The sequence below is a fragment of the Crotalus tigris genome, unplaced genomic scaffold (assembly GCF_016545835.1).
Source record: "Crotalus tigris isolate CLP2741 ecotype Arizona unplaced genomic scaffold, ASM1654583v1 scf7180000022411.5474196:2289641, whole genome shotgun sequence".
In the NCBI taxonomy this organism is placed as follows: Eukaryota; Metazoa; Chordata; class Lepidosauria; order Squamata; family Viperidae; genus Crotalus; species Crotalus tigris.
In genome coordinates, this window is record NW_024099112.1 from 234,862 (window position 1) to 253,610 (window position 18,749).

At 37.0% G+C, this 18,749-nt stretch overlaps 2 protein-coding genes across 5 annotated transcripts in view; both read right to left on the minus strand.

The window, feature by feature from the left end:
* The window catches only part of ACSS2 (acyl-CoA synthetase short chain family member 2), a 51,911-nt gene extending 36,440 nt beyond the window's left edge, over positions 1 to 15,471 (minus strand). For both annotated transcript variants that reach the window (XM_039319179.1, XM_039319178.1), the window contains exons 1-2: positions 15,314 to 15,471; positions 10,514 to 10,709 (exon numbers count right to left, since the gene is read on the minus strand). In XM_039319179.1, the coding sequence (XP_039175113.1) occupies positions 10,514 to 10,709; positions 15,314 to 15,443 (326 nt within the window). In that variant the 5' untranslated portion in view covers positions 15,444 to 15,471. The remainder of the gene's footprint in view (positions 1 to 10,513; positions 10,710 to 15,313) is intronic.
* A 342-nt stretch (positions 15,472 to 15,813) lies between these two features.
* The window catches only part of SOGA1 (suppressor of glucose, autophagy associated 1), a 104,090-nt gene continuing 101,154 nt past the window's right edge, over positions 15,814 to 18,749 (minus strand). For all 3 annotated transcript variants that reach the window (XM_039319174.1, XM_039319172.1, XM_039319175.1), the window contains exon 16: positions 15,814 to 15,942. In XM_039319174.1, coding sequence (XP_039175108.1) covers positions 15,857 to 15,942 — 86 coding nt within the window. In that variant the 3' untranslated portion in view covers positions 15,814 to 15,856. The remainder of the gene's footprint in view (positions 15,943 to 18,749) is intronic.

Sequence of the window (18,749 nt, forward strand, 5' to 3'; positions counted from 1 at the left end):
ACTGTTACAAAATAAAAGCTGAATTGGAAAAACTAATGTTCAAGGCAGTATATTATGTGTGCATTACACAATAATCACAAGGACTATGTAGAATTCAAAAGTGAGTTGACTCATTAAATTTAATATGATTGTTAAAGCAGCTGAGTATTTTTCTCAGTCTTGTGCCAAACTCTGAAAAAAAGTCAGGCTGCTTTAATAAACATCACAGAGGTGCTACATTTACCTGACATCCAAAGCACTTCTTCCAGATCATTTTGAAGCATCCACATGCTCTTAGTAAATAGTCCTGGAAAAAGAGTTTCAAAAATTTCTGCAAAGATCTCCATTTCCCTCACCTTAAAAACTGCATGTTTTCTTCAATGCAAAGCCAATATTACTTTTAATTAAATAGGGGTCATATTGTAGATTTTTACTAAAAGCAAATACAAAATCTGCAGGCTTACAGTCGGCTCCACCTTTCAAATGAAAAGATTTAATTGAATTTAATAACAATGGAAAGATAAGGCAAAGAAGGAAGTAGAAAAACAAGGACCCAAGAAAAACCAGTTTTAATTGAACAAGCAAATAAAGAAGAAATTGTTTGACTTTAGGCTTTAGTGTCAGCCCAATTCCTACAATTGCTTTCATTTTTATCTGCAAGCTAAAATTAAATATTGAAGGAAAATTCATGCAGGTTCTTGAGATTATTATCTCAGGATACTGTTATATAAGGATCATTACATTAAATCTGTAGCACTTCCACATGAGATATTTGTGTTAGACTCACATCAGCACATTTGCAAGCATCTGCTGGTGTTCAAACAGCTCTACAATAGGTCATTGAAGGTTTACTTGTTGTTCTGAGAGCCCAATGATGGGACAACACCTAGAAACTAGACAGGATTGGCTGTATCTTAGAAACTAGGCAGGATTGAATGTGGTCAGTAATAATAAACCTGGTTCAACACTGCAATAAGACTGCACAGACTGACTACAAATAGCAGCATGACAAATAACAACAATGGTGCATTATAAGATCTGCAAGAAATACAATTTGCTTGCAAGCAAGAACTGATGGGACCAGAAAATAGAGAAAATCATAGAAAATGAAGAAACCAAAGTACTCTGGAACTTTAGAATTCAGAGACACAAGCAACTGCCACATAACACCCCAGACTTAACAACTGTCAATAAGAAAAACAAAAAAGTGAGAATAGTGGAGGTGGCAATACCTGGAAACAGCAGAACAGAAGAGAAAGAACTGGAGGAAACCACAAAATACAACTGGAGCATCAATTGAACATCAGCAGCGTTGACAAATTCACTATCAGTCAATTGCGAAAGGCAGCTTTACTCAGAACAGCTTACATCCTGCGATGATACCTCTAACACCATCAAACATCAACATCTGCCTATCCCAAGTCTGTGGATAGGACTCAATAGGTGGATAAAAATACCAAATCCATTCTGAACATCTAGTTGACTGTGCAATCAATCATAATGTTTAGAATAAAAATATTTTAAAAAGGAAAAAAATACAAAAACCCAAAAATAACATAAAATAAAAGAACACAGAGAATACAGCACTATATAGCCACATCTTCAGGGCCTTTCAAAATACCAGTAGGGTGGGAACTGTTCGAATCTCGAGAGAGTCTCATTCCAGGGAGCAGGTGCTACTACAGAGAAGGCATTTTTTCAGGGTCCTGATAGATGGCATTGTTTAATTGATGGAACCTGCAGCACTTGGATAGGATTAGTATTTGGATAAGACACCATCAAGAAATCCTAAGTTCTCAGCTAGGCTGGAAAGCTGATAAAACATCTCAAAAGAAGGGAATGACATGTGGATATTCCATGAAGTCATCAAAAATCAAACTTTAAGCAGATTTTACTTTTATTTAGGAAACTTATTTTCTCATTGGCAAAAATTCTCACCTTGCTTGTAGGCATATTGTAAATGCCTACAAGCTGCTGACCATTTTTTCCTTCAGTACAGAGCTCCACTAAAAATACTAAGTATGAAATTCTTTAAGTCTTGGCTTCAGAACACAGTCAGAAATCATAAAATGGCATCAATTTTCTGACGAAATATAGAAAACTATTTTGCTCAGTGTTAAACTAAGATTCAGAACCCAATTCAATTTTCATAATGAAGAAATGGAATATTAATAAATAAGTATGCTTTCAGTTTCCAGAGTTACATGCTTCCTTAGAATGAACCCAATAATATTTAGTAGAAATTTAACTCGGTTTAAAAGGCAAAAGCATGCTATAGACCAGTGGTTCTCAACCTTTTAATGCCGCAAACCCAACCGGTCATAAGTCGAGGACTAAACAACTGGTCGTAAGTCGAGGACTAAACCGGTCATAAGTCGAAGACTAAACCAGTTGTAAGTCAAGGACTTTCCCTGCCCGGGAGCACTGTGCATACGTGGTGCCACCCCCTGCGCCGGCCAAGGCGTAGCTGGCAAGCGGCAGAGACGGAGCAGGCCGACCACCGACTGGGCCACTAGCTGGCCCAGCCCAAGGGAGGTAAGGCACCCGCTGGGCTCCACGCGCGCCAGCAACCCTCCCTGCGCCCGCTGGCCTCCCATCTCCCACCCCTGGCCCTCTTTTACTTACATTTTTAGTAGTTGCTCAGCAGGGAGGGGTGGAAACTTCCAGACAGCTCGTCTTTGCTGCAGACAACTTGCAGCACCGTTTGCAGAATGGGACTTTTGGCGGGCTCAGCAGGGCAGAGACAGCCTGGACAATTCCTATTGGCTTTTGAAAGCCAATAGAATTAGACTCTATTCAAGAGAGTCTATTCTATTGGCTTTCAAAAGCCAATAGAATAAAAGCGAGTAGCACAGCTAAGGAAAAGGGGAAAAAATGGCGGACTGCGTTGTTTGGCGACCCCCATGAAATGGTCGTTAGACCCCAAATGGGGTCCCGACCCACAGGTTGAGAACCACTGCTATAGACAATACTTTTTTTATTAGATAAAAGAGAAATTTACAACGTGTCTTTAAAATAAAGTCCTCCCCTGTCACAGAAGAAAGACCTGTTTTGGATCTCCAGGTAGCTATAAACTTTATTGCTGTTAAATCTGCAGGTCATTAGAAGGCTATTTCAATATGTCCACCTGGTATATGGACTCTCCCATATAGACGTATTAAGCAAATATATCAACACACCAATTTACCTAAATTTATTTCCTAAATAATGTTCATGTACTTACTTCTTAAAGTCATCTAGTGTTGTAAGCACATGACTATTGAATCTAGAATTGTTTAATTTGAACAGACTGGAAACACATGTTGTAAATTCCATTTCTCTATAATTCCACATTGATCAGAAAGCATCACAACATTGCCAGTTCCAATATACATTGCTGACAAAAATGTTTTGTAGCAAATGTAGAAATCTACAGGTAGTCTTCCAATTATGACCACAATTTAGCCCAACATTTCCATTGCTAAATAAGACAGTTTTGTCTGATTTTACGACCTTTCTTGTCACAATTGTTAAGTGAATCACTGCAGTTATTAAGTTAATAATATGGTTATTAAGTGAGTCTGGCTTCCCCACTGACTTTGTTAGAAAGTCACAAAAGGCGATCACATGACATTGCAACTGTCAAACATACATGCCAGTTGCCAAGTGTCTGAATTTTGATTACACAACCATGCGGCTATTGAAATGGTCGTAAGTGTGAAAAACGGTTTTTAAGTCCCTCTTTTCAGCACTGGTGTAACTTTGGTCACTAAATGAATGATTGTAGGTCAAGGACTATGTATATGTGGTTGGCTCATGTTATTGAAAATTCAGTTCAAGACAACCTATTTCCTGTTTTTTAAAGCTCTTTTATATAACTGCCCATTTCTACATGAACTGCCCATTCCTGCATTCATTATTTTAATAACCAGAACCCATCAATTAACAATTGGTAGTCTGACTGTAGATTTGGAGGTATGTTTTGGTGAAAGCTGGAAGCATGTTGGTATGCATGGCAATAGGTGAGTTTCCTGTATAATGTGAGGTTTGTGTTTCTACTGTGTGGTTGTAGAGTAACATTAAGAAAATAGATTTGTTCTGTAGATAGGTCTAGGCCAGTGGTTCTCAACCTTTCTAATGCCGCGACCCCATAATACAGTTCCCCATGTTGTGGTGACCCCCAACCACTTATACATCACCGGGTGCCAGGGGCGTGGCCAAAGAAAAGGGGGAAAAATGGCGGACAGCCTTGTTTGGTGATCCCCGTGAAATGGTCGTTCGACCCCAAATGGGGTCCCGACCCACAGGTTGAGAACCACTGGTCTAGGCTGAGGTCAATGGTAGATGGAAGGTGTTTAAGTCATGATGGAATCTCAAAATCTCAAGTAAAAGAGGAATTTCAGAGGGTAAGAGTTTAGAAATCATTCTTATAAGGATACTGAGGAACATTTGTGTGCCCATGATTGTGTCAAAGATGTGTAGGTACATGTTACTAGCAAAGGAAAAGTATTTATGGATAACACTGGAGGCTTTTAAGAAGAGAGTGGACAGACATTTGTCTGAAACAGTATAAGGTCTATTGCTTGAGCAGGGGATTGGACTAGAAGACCTTCAAGATCCCTTCCAACTCTGTAATTCTATTATTTTGTTAAGTACAAAGTCTACAAAGTCACACAGTTTTCATACAGCCTTTATTGGTATTTTCCATCGCCTAGTGACGTTGCCATTTCTCAGCAACACTTTACCATGTTGTATAATATAATCAAAATGGAGTTTCAAGCAGCCATTGTTTCTCTATGTGCATGAACATCTATTTTGTGTGTCAAGATTTAGGACATCACCATTAGTCCCGCAGTTAGTTTAATTAAAAACAATTCTGAAATAATGTAACAGTTTACAGGCAGGAAAGGCTGTCTGAAGCTTTTAAGCAAATTACACTCCCCCCCTTTCATTAATTTGCAATTCAAGTATTATCTGCAACATTAATTTGATTTAATCACTGATAGAGAACTAAAAGTTTTTTCTAGATTTCTTCCAGTTTCTCTTCAAAAATGCACACAAGATCACAAAGAGAATTGGGAATACTCAGAGGCCCCATTTGTGCATTATAAAATCTTATTAACTACAGTATGGCACAGGTATAAATTTATATATCATCATAATGCTGTCTTAAACATCAATGACCTTGTGCATGTGGTATTTTCAGAAGTTAAACTAGGATACAAGCCTAGACATGCTCTCATTCCATTCTCATTCAGGCCATAAAACCATATTCTTCCATTTCCCCATTTAACCTACATGTTGATTTTGAAATATTGTTTATCATATGGAATTCCAAATGTACTTTTTATGATATACAAACAGTTCAAAAATATCATGCTATCTAAATCTGAGGTGGGAAAACTGTGGGTTATTCAATGTTCCTGTCAATGTTATAATTCAGCAGCTATGACTAAGAGCGAAGAATGTGGGAATTGCAGTCCACCAGCATTTGAAAAACTGTAGGTCTCCTCCCTCAACAGTCATAGCCATATAATAAAAAGTAACATTTTCTCTTTAATTTTTTATAATAAAAAGTATTATTTATCTAATGGATATATTATTAATTTTTATTGTATAGTTCAGGAAAAACCCTCTATATAAACCCTGCAATTTATTTGTTAATAGTAATGATGCCTATTTAGTAACTATCACACTACAAACCTTTCATATGCAGATTTAGAAATGAGTAATTTGAGTTATCTAAGGGTTAAATTTATTTCAAAATAGCTTAAGAAAGCAATATTCACTGTTCTCTGAAAATAAGAACGTGATTTTCCTGATGATGTCTCTTGTTAACTACAGGCAGATATGACACCATCCAGTAAAATTGCCAATAGTCAATACATGGACAAGGAAATTCTTCCTAAGAGTTCCTCTACCATTTCTGATCCTCCAGATATGTAGAGAGTAAAGATGACCTTAGCACAGATAAGCAATATCTGCTATCAAAGCAACTAGGTGAAAAACATGGCCTAAGCTCAAGTCATCCAGAAGGTATGTAAAAATCTCTCAGAAAGCCACTTCCCTAATTTTCAGGAGTATAAGAGAGGGAGAAGATAAATCACAGTCAGATTTGCAAAATTCTATATTATAGCTAATCTTAATTTTAAAAAATAGTTTAAATCTTCTGGTGGAGTTGATTTCCTGGCCTGGTCTGTATTCTGGGATTGATATAGCAGAGGTATCAAACTCGCTGCATGACGTGTCGCAACGTATCGTGACTTTTTTCCCCTTGCCGGAGCTGGGGTGGCCGCAGCTTCCGCATGACACATTCAGCCCACAGGTCGGCACTTTGACACCCCTGACAAAAAGGAATCCTACATAACCACCATCTTACATAGAGTTTCAAATATGCTTACTGCAACAAAGAACAGAAAGATTACAGGATAAAGGAGGAGAATTATAAGAAGACTGACTCTACATTAGGCATACTCAATAAAATATTCATTCCCTTTCTTCAACCCTTTTTAATCTACCGCCAATGCTATCTCCAAAGGCATATACCAAAAGATCCATGGGAACAGGGGTCCAGGCAAAAGGACAGTTTCTACCTTTCATAGAGGAAGAACATGAAAAGAAAATGCAATTGCTTCTTTCTCACTCTTTATCGAAGTGGCCTTTCTCAATCTGCTTTTCTTCTACCAGAAAGACTGCTTCATGGACACGGTACCCTTTCTCCCACCTGCAGGAAAGCAATTTAGGGAGGATAGCTCTGAATTTCTCAGGTCTAGAAAGTGAGAGCCTGGACCATACCATAGAACATATTATTTTCTAACTTTAGCATAAGGAAACTCTACTTTAAAGATATACAATCTTTTCATGTTTGCAGAGCAAACATCAAGCCCTAAAACCAGATCAGAGAAAATAGATAAAGTCACTTTGCTGAGCTAGAATACCAAATGGTTTTCTAAACCAAAAGCTGTGAGCAGACTAACTTTCAATTTCATGGACTATAGAATATTTTTTTATTTATTTATTTTATTGAATGTTTATACTGTCCATCTCCCCTATAAAGTGACTCTGAATGGCTTTATTCTTCAGTTGGACAAAAAAAATGTTTTTATTCCAATAGCATCCCTTTTCAGAGACAATTTCCCTCAAGCTAAAACAAAATGCATCATCTTATATAATCTTCAGAGTACAAAAGCTTCTATCTACAAAATCATGATGGCAAGTTCTTATCCTTTGCTGCACATAATTTTTATATCTATATAAGCAATAAATATAGTAAAATCAAGATTTCTAATTCACATATTTGCAACACTAGCAGAAATAAGCAGCATAAAAAAGTAATATGAACACTTTTAAACAGCAAATTCATCCCATATCTGCTTATTTACCAATAACTGAAATATTTAATGACATTGTCTGTCATTGCCCTAATGACATTTATTGTTTTTACTAACTCTGATGCCTCTTGTAGTGGTAGGCAAAAATCTAAGACAAAAATTAATCCCAAAAATAAATTATTAGAACAGGCAGCAAAAAAAAAAAGATGGCTTAATAAGAAACAAAAGAATATAAAGGTAAGATAAAGGTAAGATAAATAAAAAGCAGGGAAACATTCATAGCTTCATTAGGTTCCCTGAAAGTTCCCTAAAACAATGGATGATACTTGATACTTTCATTTCCTAGATGGAAATTTTATACAAACCTTTGAACACCTGTCTGATCTTTTATTTGCATTTGAACTAGAAACTGATTACCAATGTTCTCTGCAACTTTCTTATGATGCAAACCATACGCGAACCCAATTCTAAGGCATATCCAGGATAACAGATACTTTACATGGGACATGGACAAGTTTTTTTCTCTCCAAGTGCTGTTGGGACATCTTTGTTCTCCAAGTGCTGATTTCAAATTTGCATCAACTATTAATGTAGACAATTATTCTTTCTCATGGCTATCCTTACACTATGTACAGTATAAATTCTACAAACCTCATTACGTCATTTTTTTTCTCTAAAAAAGTCCCAAATGCTTTAGTCTGGAGGAAGATAATCATCTAGATGTCTATCAAACACCGATCAATGCAGCTAAAGTTTAGCAGTACCAGTTGTGACACACATTTTATGCCTAGCTAAAGCCCTGGGACATGTTATAAAAATTACTAGGATATCTGTGCATAAGTTGCAAAAGAGAAAGCTTGAAGGAAGACATGTCTCCCTTGTGCCCTGTGGGTAGGCTTCCAAGGTGCATTCAGCTTACCACTTTACAAACAACATTCAGGGCTTATAAGACCCCTTGATGAGATTTAGCAGCAGTCTAGTGTATTATAGTTTTATAGTTACAAAAGGCAGTTGTCAACAGAGAGAAACTTCATTAACTGTCAGCTATGTTTTTTCTGATTCCATTTCTAGGCAGAAACAAAGTAAATTTGGAAAATACATCTATTTTCAAACCCTTCTCAGACCATCTTGCACACTGAATCTTGCAATATGCTCTCTTTTTCATCTTTTATTTCAGGTTCAGAGAATTTTCAACTCATCATTACTGGCTTAGTAAGAGTATACTAACATCTTGAATAAAGAAAAAGGAAATGTTCTGCATTCACAGAAATATAATTTACCTCAGTTCAATAAGAACTTGAAGCCATTAACTACATTTTTACATTTCTCTAAAAGACAAATAACAGTAAAAACCAGCCAAAAGCTGAACATTGCTTTTAAAAAGTAAACTGGCTTACCTCTAAACAATAAGAAGCATCAGCCTTTTATCAGTAAACCAATTTTATAATATCTTTCTAGCTAAAGAGATACAGTATACAAAACATTTGCCAAATAGAAATGGAAACTCGATTCTGGCCAGTCACTTTGACCTCAACCAGAAGGATTCTGACCTTGAAACAGATGGGATGTTTTGGAAAAAGAATATTTTAATAGAAGATTTTGCATACCACTATGTAGCTTCTGCTCAAAGGGCAATGGGACTGGAATCCTACTAGAGTTATGCCTAACTTCTGGACCCAATAAAAATGGACAGTCATTAAATGTAAACCACTAGATTTGTTATTTTAAGCCATAATAACATAGTAAAATGGTTAACTGCAAGGAGTTCATAAGTAGGAACCTGAACTCTAAAACAGGAGGCCCCAGAAGAGTAAGCAATCTTGTCATTGACTCCATTGTACAGGTAGTCCTTGACTTACAACCATTTGTCTAGTTACAATGGCACTGAAAAAACTGCTTTATGACTGAATTTGATACAACCATTGCAACATCCCCATGATCATATATACATGGCAACCGGCATGTATTTATAATGGCTGCAGTGTCTCGGGGTCATGTGATTATCTTTTGCAACCTTTTGACAAGCAAATGATTCACTGTAAGAACTGCACTGATTCACTTATCAGTTGTAGTAAGAAAGGTAATCAAATGGGCAAAATTCACTTTACTGTATTGTAAAAATAGCATCACTGTTGTTCATTTGCTGTTTTATGATTTTAATTTCTGCAGCTTTATATGGTTTTATTGATTTGCATTGCTGTACTCCATTTAGGAATTACTTTTAATTACAGTAATTGGCTAAATGAATGTTAACTAAACACCAGTACTATTACAGCTGAAAAAATAGAAACACTCAGGAATATAGTCTGAGTGAAATCAGTTGGGCTTATGTCCTACTAAACGTTGACAGGATTCGTGTCACATTTCCTGATTCTTTTTTTGCTCAGTAAAGCAAAAGGGAACTAAAACTATCAGAAAGAGGAAACAAATGATATTAATATCTTTGAATACAAGAAAAAATGAAGCAATTACATGGCAATTACTTTTTTAAAATGTTAAGTTTTTAATGTTATGGTTTTAATTTATTGTCACTCAGAGTTGCAGAACCAAGTAGATGGCAATATGTTTAAATAGATAAATATGCAAAAGATTAAAAACTGCATATATAGATAACAGTGAAAGAGGAATATATGCTAATAGACCATAATAAACTTTGTTTTTCAGCAAATATCTCTTATGCAAAAATATTTGCTTTTATGACTACTGCACACAGCCAGACTATATACTGTTGTTTTCAAGCTCTATCATTTGACTAAAATTAGCCTATAGGTGGAAGAAATGTGAATTTTGAAAGTATTATAAAACATTGCTTTAAGAAACTGAAGTCTGTTAAACAGAAATAATAAGATAAATAAGAGCAGCATCACAAAGTTTAAAAAATAATAATTTACAGAATACACCCATTTGTTGTTTAATGAAATTTGGTTGCAAATGCATGCTTTGGTTAGAAAATGAATTTTGCATTACCACTGTAGTAATGAATGGTTGCTAGATAGTCATTAAATGAGGAATGGATTTTTACATTGTAGACACAACATGAAAACTGAGAAATCCATAGTATCGGAAGACAATTCCCTCTACTTACTCATGCACCTTACAAGAGAGTTTCTAATGACACAATACTTATTCATCCTTTACCATTCATCTCCAATATCCCACAACCACAATTTAATGTTAAATTTATATGGGAATTCTCTAGAACCAAGTAAGACGCAGAACATTACCAATAAAATGCTATCTTGTCTCCAAGTTTATTCTCATAAACATTTCTGTCCAAAACATTGTAGCAAATGTTGGTTGTAGCTCCTTTCATCCATTCAATAAAGATTTTCCCTTTGGTAACATCAAAATTGTACTGCAGGAATGGTCCAGTGTGTTGGTTCCTCCAGTAAAATTCTTTGGCTATATCACCCCAAAATTCTGTAAAAAAAATAAAAAAATGTTTCGAACACAAGATATCCATAAATACTGTCTGATATCAGTATCAAGCAATATGAGCTAATCTATTAGAGAAATAAAGACCTACCTTGCAATCTTATGAATGCTTACTAAGGAGTAAGCAGGCAGGTCTCATTATTGCTAGATATTGGCTATATTCTGAAGCTTATATTAATAGTCGTTCTTAGCCAAAAAAAAAAAAAAAAAGACCCAAAAGCAAGATTTTTTCATGATGATAGAATTTCATTCACATGCCATTTATTCAGAGGCAAGATAAGAGAATTTGGCAAAAAGAAAACAAAATCCTTCTAGCTAACATCCTGTTTTCCATAGCAACTAATCTTATGTTTCTGGGTACATTCACAAGCAAGATAAAGCAGAAAGTTAATATTTTGAATTCAAGCACCATTTCCTACTTAACTACATAATATCATTGTAACTGAAAATATATACTGTCCATATATTGAGTAGAACCTACATTCAAGTATATATTCATAATGCACCAATTATATGATCACAGCCAATTATCTTCTATCTCCCAATTTTAAATATTACAAAAAATGTTTAAACAATTCCTTTTTATCTATTACAATATTAAATGTTACTTTTATAAAAAAAATATTGTGGTCATAAGTTGAGGACTAGCTATATTTTATATATTTAGTTCTGGAATTTGTACTAGGTCTTCAGTGTTTTGGATTCAAATTGTAGGGAGCCAAGTCCTTAAAGTAGCCATGCTTTTTTCCCATAGCTTCTAATAATCCTGCATTCTGTAATTCTATGTCTATGTCTAAGTCCAATGCAACTTTTTACTTTCAAATCCAAAGCAATGCACAAGTTGACTGGTTAATATCAATAAACATGACAGCAAAATCATGTTCAGTTAATACCTAATTGCATGCTTTGTTTTCAGTTCTGTTAATTTTAGTTTTAACATCATTATATTTTGGACCCTTAACACTATTTTTTCCTTGAAGCTCATCAAATTCCCTGCCCGTTACTGACTATAAAAATATATTACTATAATCAAATCAACTGAAAGGCTGACATGGTGAAAATGATGGATGATGGTCTCTAAAATCATTTTGATTTCCAAACATGCCACTGGGCTTTAAATAAATCCCAAAGACATTTTTGGAAATTAAAAAGCAGGGGCAGAGGCAGAGAAAGGGTCCAGGGGACCATGGTAGAATTGGAGATTGGAAGGGGAAAAATAAGAGTGTTTTCTATCTAGTGTATTTATATACTGCTTATTTTTTCTCCTTTGTTGAGAAGTGTATATTAGTAGTTCTGCATATTTCTTTTTGGTACAATGCATTAAGAGATCTGGATGAGTGTTTCACTTCTATTTCTCTCTGGACGTTACTTATTTCCTTCTGCATAATGGGTGTTGAATTCAATAAATTTATATTCTGCAACTTCTCCTGGAAGCAGAAAAGCCTATGATACTCTCTTCCTTATGTACCAATGGGGTGTAGAACTACATATTATGAGAGTATATTTTATGGTAAAATAATAAAATAATGTGTTCTCTTCTTTAAATAACTTTCATACTTAGAACAATAACTTTACACACCTGCTGCTCTTGCAAGTTTCAATGAACTTTATATTTGTTCAAAACTATACAAACTGAAGTCTACATTATCTGTCCTTTTTCCCTCACTAAACTATCATGGCTGCATCTCAAGAAATTGATTTTTCCAGCACTGAAAAGAAATATTTGCATCTTTGACTTCAAACAATAATAGTTTATTCCAAGAAGAAAGAATTTTGTTCTTATACATGGCAATTTACCATTAGATTATTATAGATCAAAAGTGGGAAGACCAACATTACCCACAATAAAGGAATGGTGGTGAAGGTAACGGAACTTGCACAGATGGCTAAATTGACTTCCTTGATTAGGGAAAAGTTGACATCTACATTTATAGCTATGTCATTTAGACATTTTGTATGAAACAGAAAAAGCATTTATGATTTGTGGTTTGATCATTAGAAAAAAAAGATAATAGAAAAAAGTGAGCCTTCCTTCCGCAACCATAGATTGATATAATTTTGTAATCATACTTGTACAGTTAGTCCTCAAGTTATGACCAAACTGAGCCCCAAATTTGTTGCTAAGAGACAGTTAAGTGAATTTTGCCCCATTTTACAACTTTTCTTGCCCTAGTTGTTAAGTGAATCACTGCAGTTTAGTATCATAATTGATAAATGAATCTGGCTTCCACATTGACTTTGCTTGTCAGAAGGTCACAAAAGGTGATCACATGACCCTGGGACACTGCAACCATCATAAAAATGAATCAGTTGCCAAGCATCCAAATTCTGATGACGTGACCATGGGGATAGTGGTAAGTGTGAAAAACAGTCATAAGTCACTTTTTAAAATGCCAGTGACGTCAAACAGTCACCAAACAAATGATTTTAAGTCAAGGACTACTTGTATTTGCTGCAAAGGAAATTAGAAACTGCTTCTATTTCTGTTTTCCTTTCTTTCTGGTCTTTTTCTTTGTTTTCTTTATTCTATATTTTTGTTGGTTTTATCTTCTCTTTAAAACTTTTAATATAATTGTATTTAAAAAATAGTTTGTTCCAGTCATAACATTAGCAGTTCTTTATTTCCACACCATCAGACAACTGTAATAAAACTTTGAACTAAGCATTCTTCATTATACAGGTAGTCCTCATTTAGCAATCCTAATTAGAACCAGCAACTCAATTTTTAAGAAAAATAGTGAAACTGCAACTATTATGCTTACAAACTTACTTTAGCTTTCCTTTGCTTTACAAAGCTGAAGAGGTCATAAATGCAAAATTAGGTCACAAAGTTACTTTTTCATCAACGTTGTGAATGAAGCAGCCACTAAATAAGGACCACCTGTTGCAAACACAGCCTTCATAGACAATATGGTAGAAATATTGTAACATCTTGGGGGGGGGGAGTTGTCCTATAAATCAATGTTGCTGAGGTACAGTAATCCTCCAATTGAAACCCATAAATCTTAAAATTTGCCAAAGCTGAGAAACACTGATCTAGATGTTAAAACCTGGGTGATGGGTTTCTCTACTTACCTGTTGCTAAAAAGTTGGCACCCAATTGTAGTTAGTATCTTGCTGCAAAAGACAGTTTAGTGTAGTGGTTAAGGCTTCAGGCAGCAACTGGGAGATTGTCAGTTCTAGTCCTACCTTAGTCACAAAGCCTGTTGAGTGACCTTGGGCATTCTCTCTCTCAACCATAGGAAGTAAGCAATGACAAACCACTTCCAAAAAACATTGCCAAGAAAACTGAAAGAACTTGTCCAAACAGCAACCAGGAGTCAAAAACTTACCCAAAGGCACCCCCAAAAAACCTGCTACAACCAGGAGAATGCTATAACCTCAGGCAAATCTTTGACAGACTAGAACTGACAACATATAATATAGGCACTGTTTTGAGTCAAATACTGGAGGACTAATGTGAATAAGCCTTTATTCTGGCAATGGTTATTGCAGTATTCAAGATCCACGCAGTATGAACTCATGGTATACTGTAAATTGACTGAAGTTCTTCCCTCATTTCTGCTGCTCAGCTGGAAGTGTATTGTCATCTTTCACTTGGATGTTACTTCAACATGCAACATCATCTAACTACATTATCCCCCTCCGGAGGGTAATGCTAGCATCAGTTCTGTGAATTTAGCACATAAATACAGTCAAGCTCATTTAGATAAGCAACTGTATAAGGAAGCAAATGACACATAATTACATATTGTTATACACTGGGGGAGAGAAGTCTGATGAGATTAGTATTAAGTATTGTGCACAGAAAACCTATGCCAGAGGTTATAGAAGCTTCCAAACTGCTTGTCCTATTTCATAATCTGATGTAACCAATTTCCAGAAGAAAACACATTTGTGGATTACAGTGCACCCACATTTAGACATGTCTAACTCTGAACTGCTTTTTTTTTAGCATAACAAGTTAAATAATAGGAAGTTGGTTTTTATGGTCCAGGTTGGTGAGGTAGTGTTTACTTTATAGAACAATAGATTGTTTTTCTTCTCTTTGGACAAATAATTAACATGTCGCTAGTTGTAATTTCAGAAACTTAACACGGAGCCAGACAAGAGAAGTCCTGTCTCCTCCCTACACACCCCTACTTGAAACAACCCGGCAAAGTAATTCTAGCAGAGATGCTAGGAGACACTTGCTGCTCACACACGAGAGCTGAGAAACCCGCTTCGCAGCCCGGACTGCCCACCTGCAACTAACGGATGAGTTCCGGGGCAGTTGCCTTCAGGACTCTGTTGCATCCGATCAAAAGGACCGGCAACCACCAATCTGACCCTATAGGAGCAGGAAGAGGACAGCCATGCAAGCACATGGTAGCAGAGGAGAGGAGAGGAGCTGGGTCTTGCGCCCTTGGGACGGAGGCTTCTTGCTCCAAGCGTCTTTCTCTTGCCCCCCCTCCCCCCCCAGCCACAGTTCGCCTCCCATCCCGCCTGCCACGGTCAGGAAGTCAGGCAACTGTGAGCGGCCTGGAAGCTTGCCCCGAATCTGACAGGGAAAGGCGCGCCAACCTCGCCCACCACGGCCTGGCACTCACCCTGGGGCTCCTCCACCGAGCGGCGGTAAAGCTCGTGGTATTTTTCCAAGGAAGGCACATGCGCCTCCCGCGCCAGCTCCTGCGGCGCCCGGTAAAGCCTGGCGGCGTGGTCTTCTTTGGGCAGCACCATCCTCCGGGCTCCAAGCAAGAGACCTCCGAGCTCCAAGCGAGAGAAGGAGCGGAACGCCAAGGTGCGGCTGACAAGCAGCGAGCGAGTGGCGAGCGCTGAACTAGGAAACACCCCGGCGGAGCTGTCTTTACCAGGCTCCGGCTTCTGGGAGGAGCCGAAGCGGGAGGAAATTCGATCAAGCTCCGCCCAGGCTTGAGCCTGCTGCTGGGTGAATTGCCGGGATACAAGGAAGAGCGAGCGCTTGAGCTGTACTGGCCCGATCGCCTCTTTTCACTTACGGCTGCTCTTAAGCACGCCGCGGCCGCCTATTCTTTTTCCTTCATGGGTGGTGCAATTGGGTAATTTTAGACTCTGGACTTAATGGGGTGCCTCCGTCCTCTTTAGGCGGTAACGCATCTTACTTCATACTTGCTTCACTGAACTCTGATGGCATTTGGCGTTCCTCTTACTCTTTCTCCTCCACGGAGCCCTGGATTTATGCCCATGAAGTCCTTGTTCTCTAATAAAGAAAAAGTCACAGAACAAGAGACAAACTCTATGAAACTAATTCCTTTATTTGGTTAACTGTAGGATAATAATATTAATATTAATATTAAAATGGATTGAGGGCTGTTCAAGATAGGGAGTATAATCCTAATATTTGGACCATATACTGATCATATGTCATTACGATTGTGATATTGCCTGAATTATTTTTGCGAGTGACATTTTATTCACGGACATTTTACTCATGAAAATTGTTTCAAACTGCAGCTATAGCTACAGAACCTATCCCCAGTTGTGGCCCTATCTTTCAAGGGCAGCCAGTTCCCTCATTGGAAGGAAGGGATAGCTCAGCTGTTTCCCATTCTTGGGATTTCATTGTGGTGGAGGAAGGGTATGGATGCAAAGGAGGCTTCATGCAGAATAGTCAACATGTCAATAATACTGAAAAAAATGGAATTACTAAAATGTCAGAAACTTACTCATTTTTTATAAGAAAAAAAGGAGGGTGTTTAGGTTGAAATCAAGGGAGCATGGAAACATTATGCAAATAAGCATTGATTTTGCTAGCAGATTTTTGTGCTTAGTCACTGGGCTCAAGGGCAGGACACAATCTGGCTGTCAGGTCTTTGCAAATGGTACAAACTCACATACATGCAAAGATGCTTCTGCTCATTCAGTTCCCCAAAACAATTAAAATATCAGTAATCAGTTGAATCTACGTTTTCAAGTTAAAATAGAAAACTTGGGAAGCTGAAAGTCTGATAGTTTGGAGGTGCCACATATTATCAGCACTTGGTTCCCATTGAAATAAATTTGATTGAAGTTATAATTCATTTTTTACATTTATTTCAATAGGATCTAAGAACAAGAAATCTAATCTAACTGTACAGTTTTGAAATAATAGGTTCATACATTGTGCTGAGCCATAATTTAACCACAAGGTAGAGAATAAGCTATAGTTGCTGGCTGCTATAAACATGGTTTGCATACTACAAAGATAAGGTTCACATAACATTCTATAAACTATGGCTTAAATACTACAATGTCAGGATTCACACAACATGCCAAATCAAAACCAAACCATGTTATAGTCAGGTGTTTCATATATCCAATGTATATCATATTCTTGTGGTTGCAATAAGGAATTCACTGTTGGCTTATAAGCATTCTGCCAGCTAGTCCTATATTCAGTCTTCCTTGACTGCATGATTCAACAGCTGCATGAACTGTTTGTGAAAAGAAATTGTAAATCATGCCACTTAGGATAAAGACTGAAATTTTATATCAGAATGAATGTTCTGGAATCTACTTCCTCCTAAATCAGTGGTTCTCAACCTTTTTAATGCCGCGACCCCCCAACTGGTTGTAAGTCGAGGACTACTCAACTGGTCGTAAGTCGAGGACTACTCAACTGGTGCAGCACCGTTTGCAGAATGGGACTTTTGGCGGGCTCAGCAGGGCAGAGACAGCCTGGACAATTCCTATTGGCTTTTGAAAGCCAATAGAATTAGACTCTATTCAAGAGAGTCTATTCTCTTGGCTTTCAAAAGCCAATAGAATAAAAGGGAGTAGCACAGCTAAGGAAAAGGGGGAAAAATGGCAGACTGCATTGTTTGGCGACCCCCGTGAAATGATCGTTCGACCCCAAATGGGGTCCTGACCCACAGGTTGAGAACCACTGTCCTAAATAGATCTAAATCAGGAGTCTTCAAACCTGGCCCTTTTATGACTTGTGGACTTCAACTCCCAAAATTCCTCAGCCACGTTGCACAATTTTAACAGGGTTGCGCAGAGAAAAATGTTTCCCTGTTCTTCGTGATGCTGAACTATGTAAAAAAACATTCATTAGCAAATTATTACATTGATTATTTCTTCATTGCAATTATATCCTGCTTTCTCTGGATGCACAATGGAGCTTTAATGGTGTCTCCCCCAGAATCCTTGGACTATGAGGAAGTGACTGGCACAAAGTCACTCAGTGAGTATATGGTTGGGTAGAAACAGACTTCAGGTCTCCCTGGTACAGGATATTAATCACCATAACACATTTCCAAATCAGGGCCAATAAATAAACAAAAAGCTCATAAATGCCAAGCTGGAAAATATATTGATATCAATATCAAAAACAGTCCCTTAAGCCCCATATTATTCTGCTGTGAAAACAATCCATTTTTCAGGAAAATAATCAAGTTACATTGAAAAAAAGCAACCTGAAAAAATTATATTGGGGAAGGAACGGAACAATTGGAAATATCTTTGTCTGATATACATACATAACCATTTCTTCTTGTCCAAAGTTCCAGATGGAAATATTAGGGGGATAGAATGGGCAAAATTAAACCATATAAATAATAATTATCCTGGACTCCTAACCTAGCAGGATTTTTAAAAAAGGAGGAATTAAAGGACAAAATTATGAAGTAATATAGGAATGTATAGACCCCCAACTTCTGCATTTGCTATCTGAAACCTGAACATGTGAATAGACTTAATTAGTAAGCATTACATCTCAAAATAGCAGGTGATCAGAAAATGATTTAATCTGCCACGGTCCATTAATACATATGAGTCATTATTTGAAGTTGCTGTAATCAAGTACTATAATGAACTTTCTTCCATGAAGCTTAAATCGGCCCATAAATTTGTCTGAATTTATGATCTTATACAGCAGACTTATTCCTTAAATTTAAAACCACTGGATTGGATACAGGCCAAATGGAAAGTTTTGCAGTTGGTATTATGACTGTTTATATCAATAGCCAAACTTCCATCTGACCTTTATCTAAGCACAGGATAGGGGGGACCTTCCAGGGGTTGGGG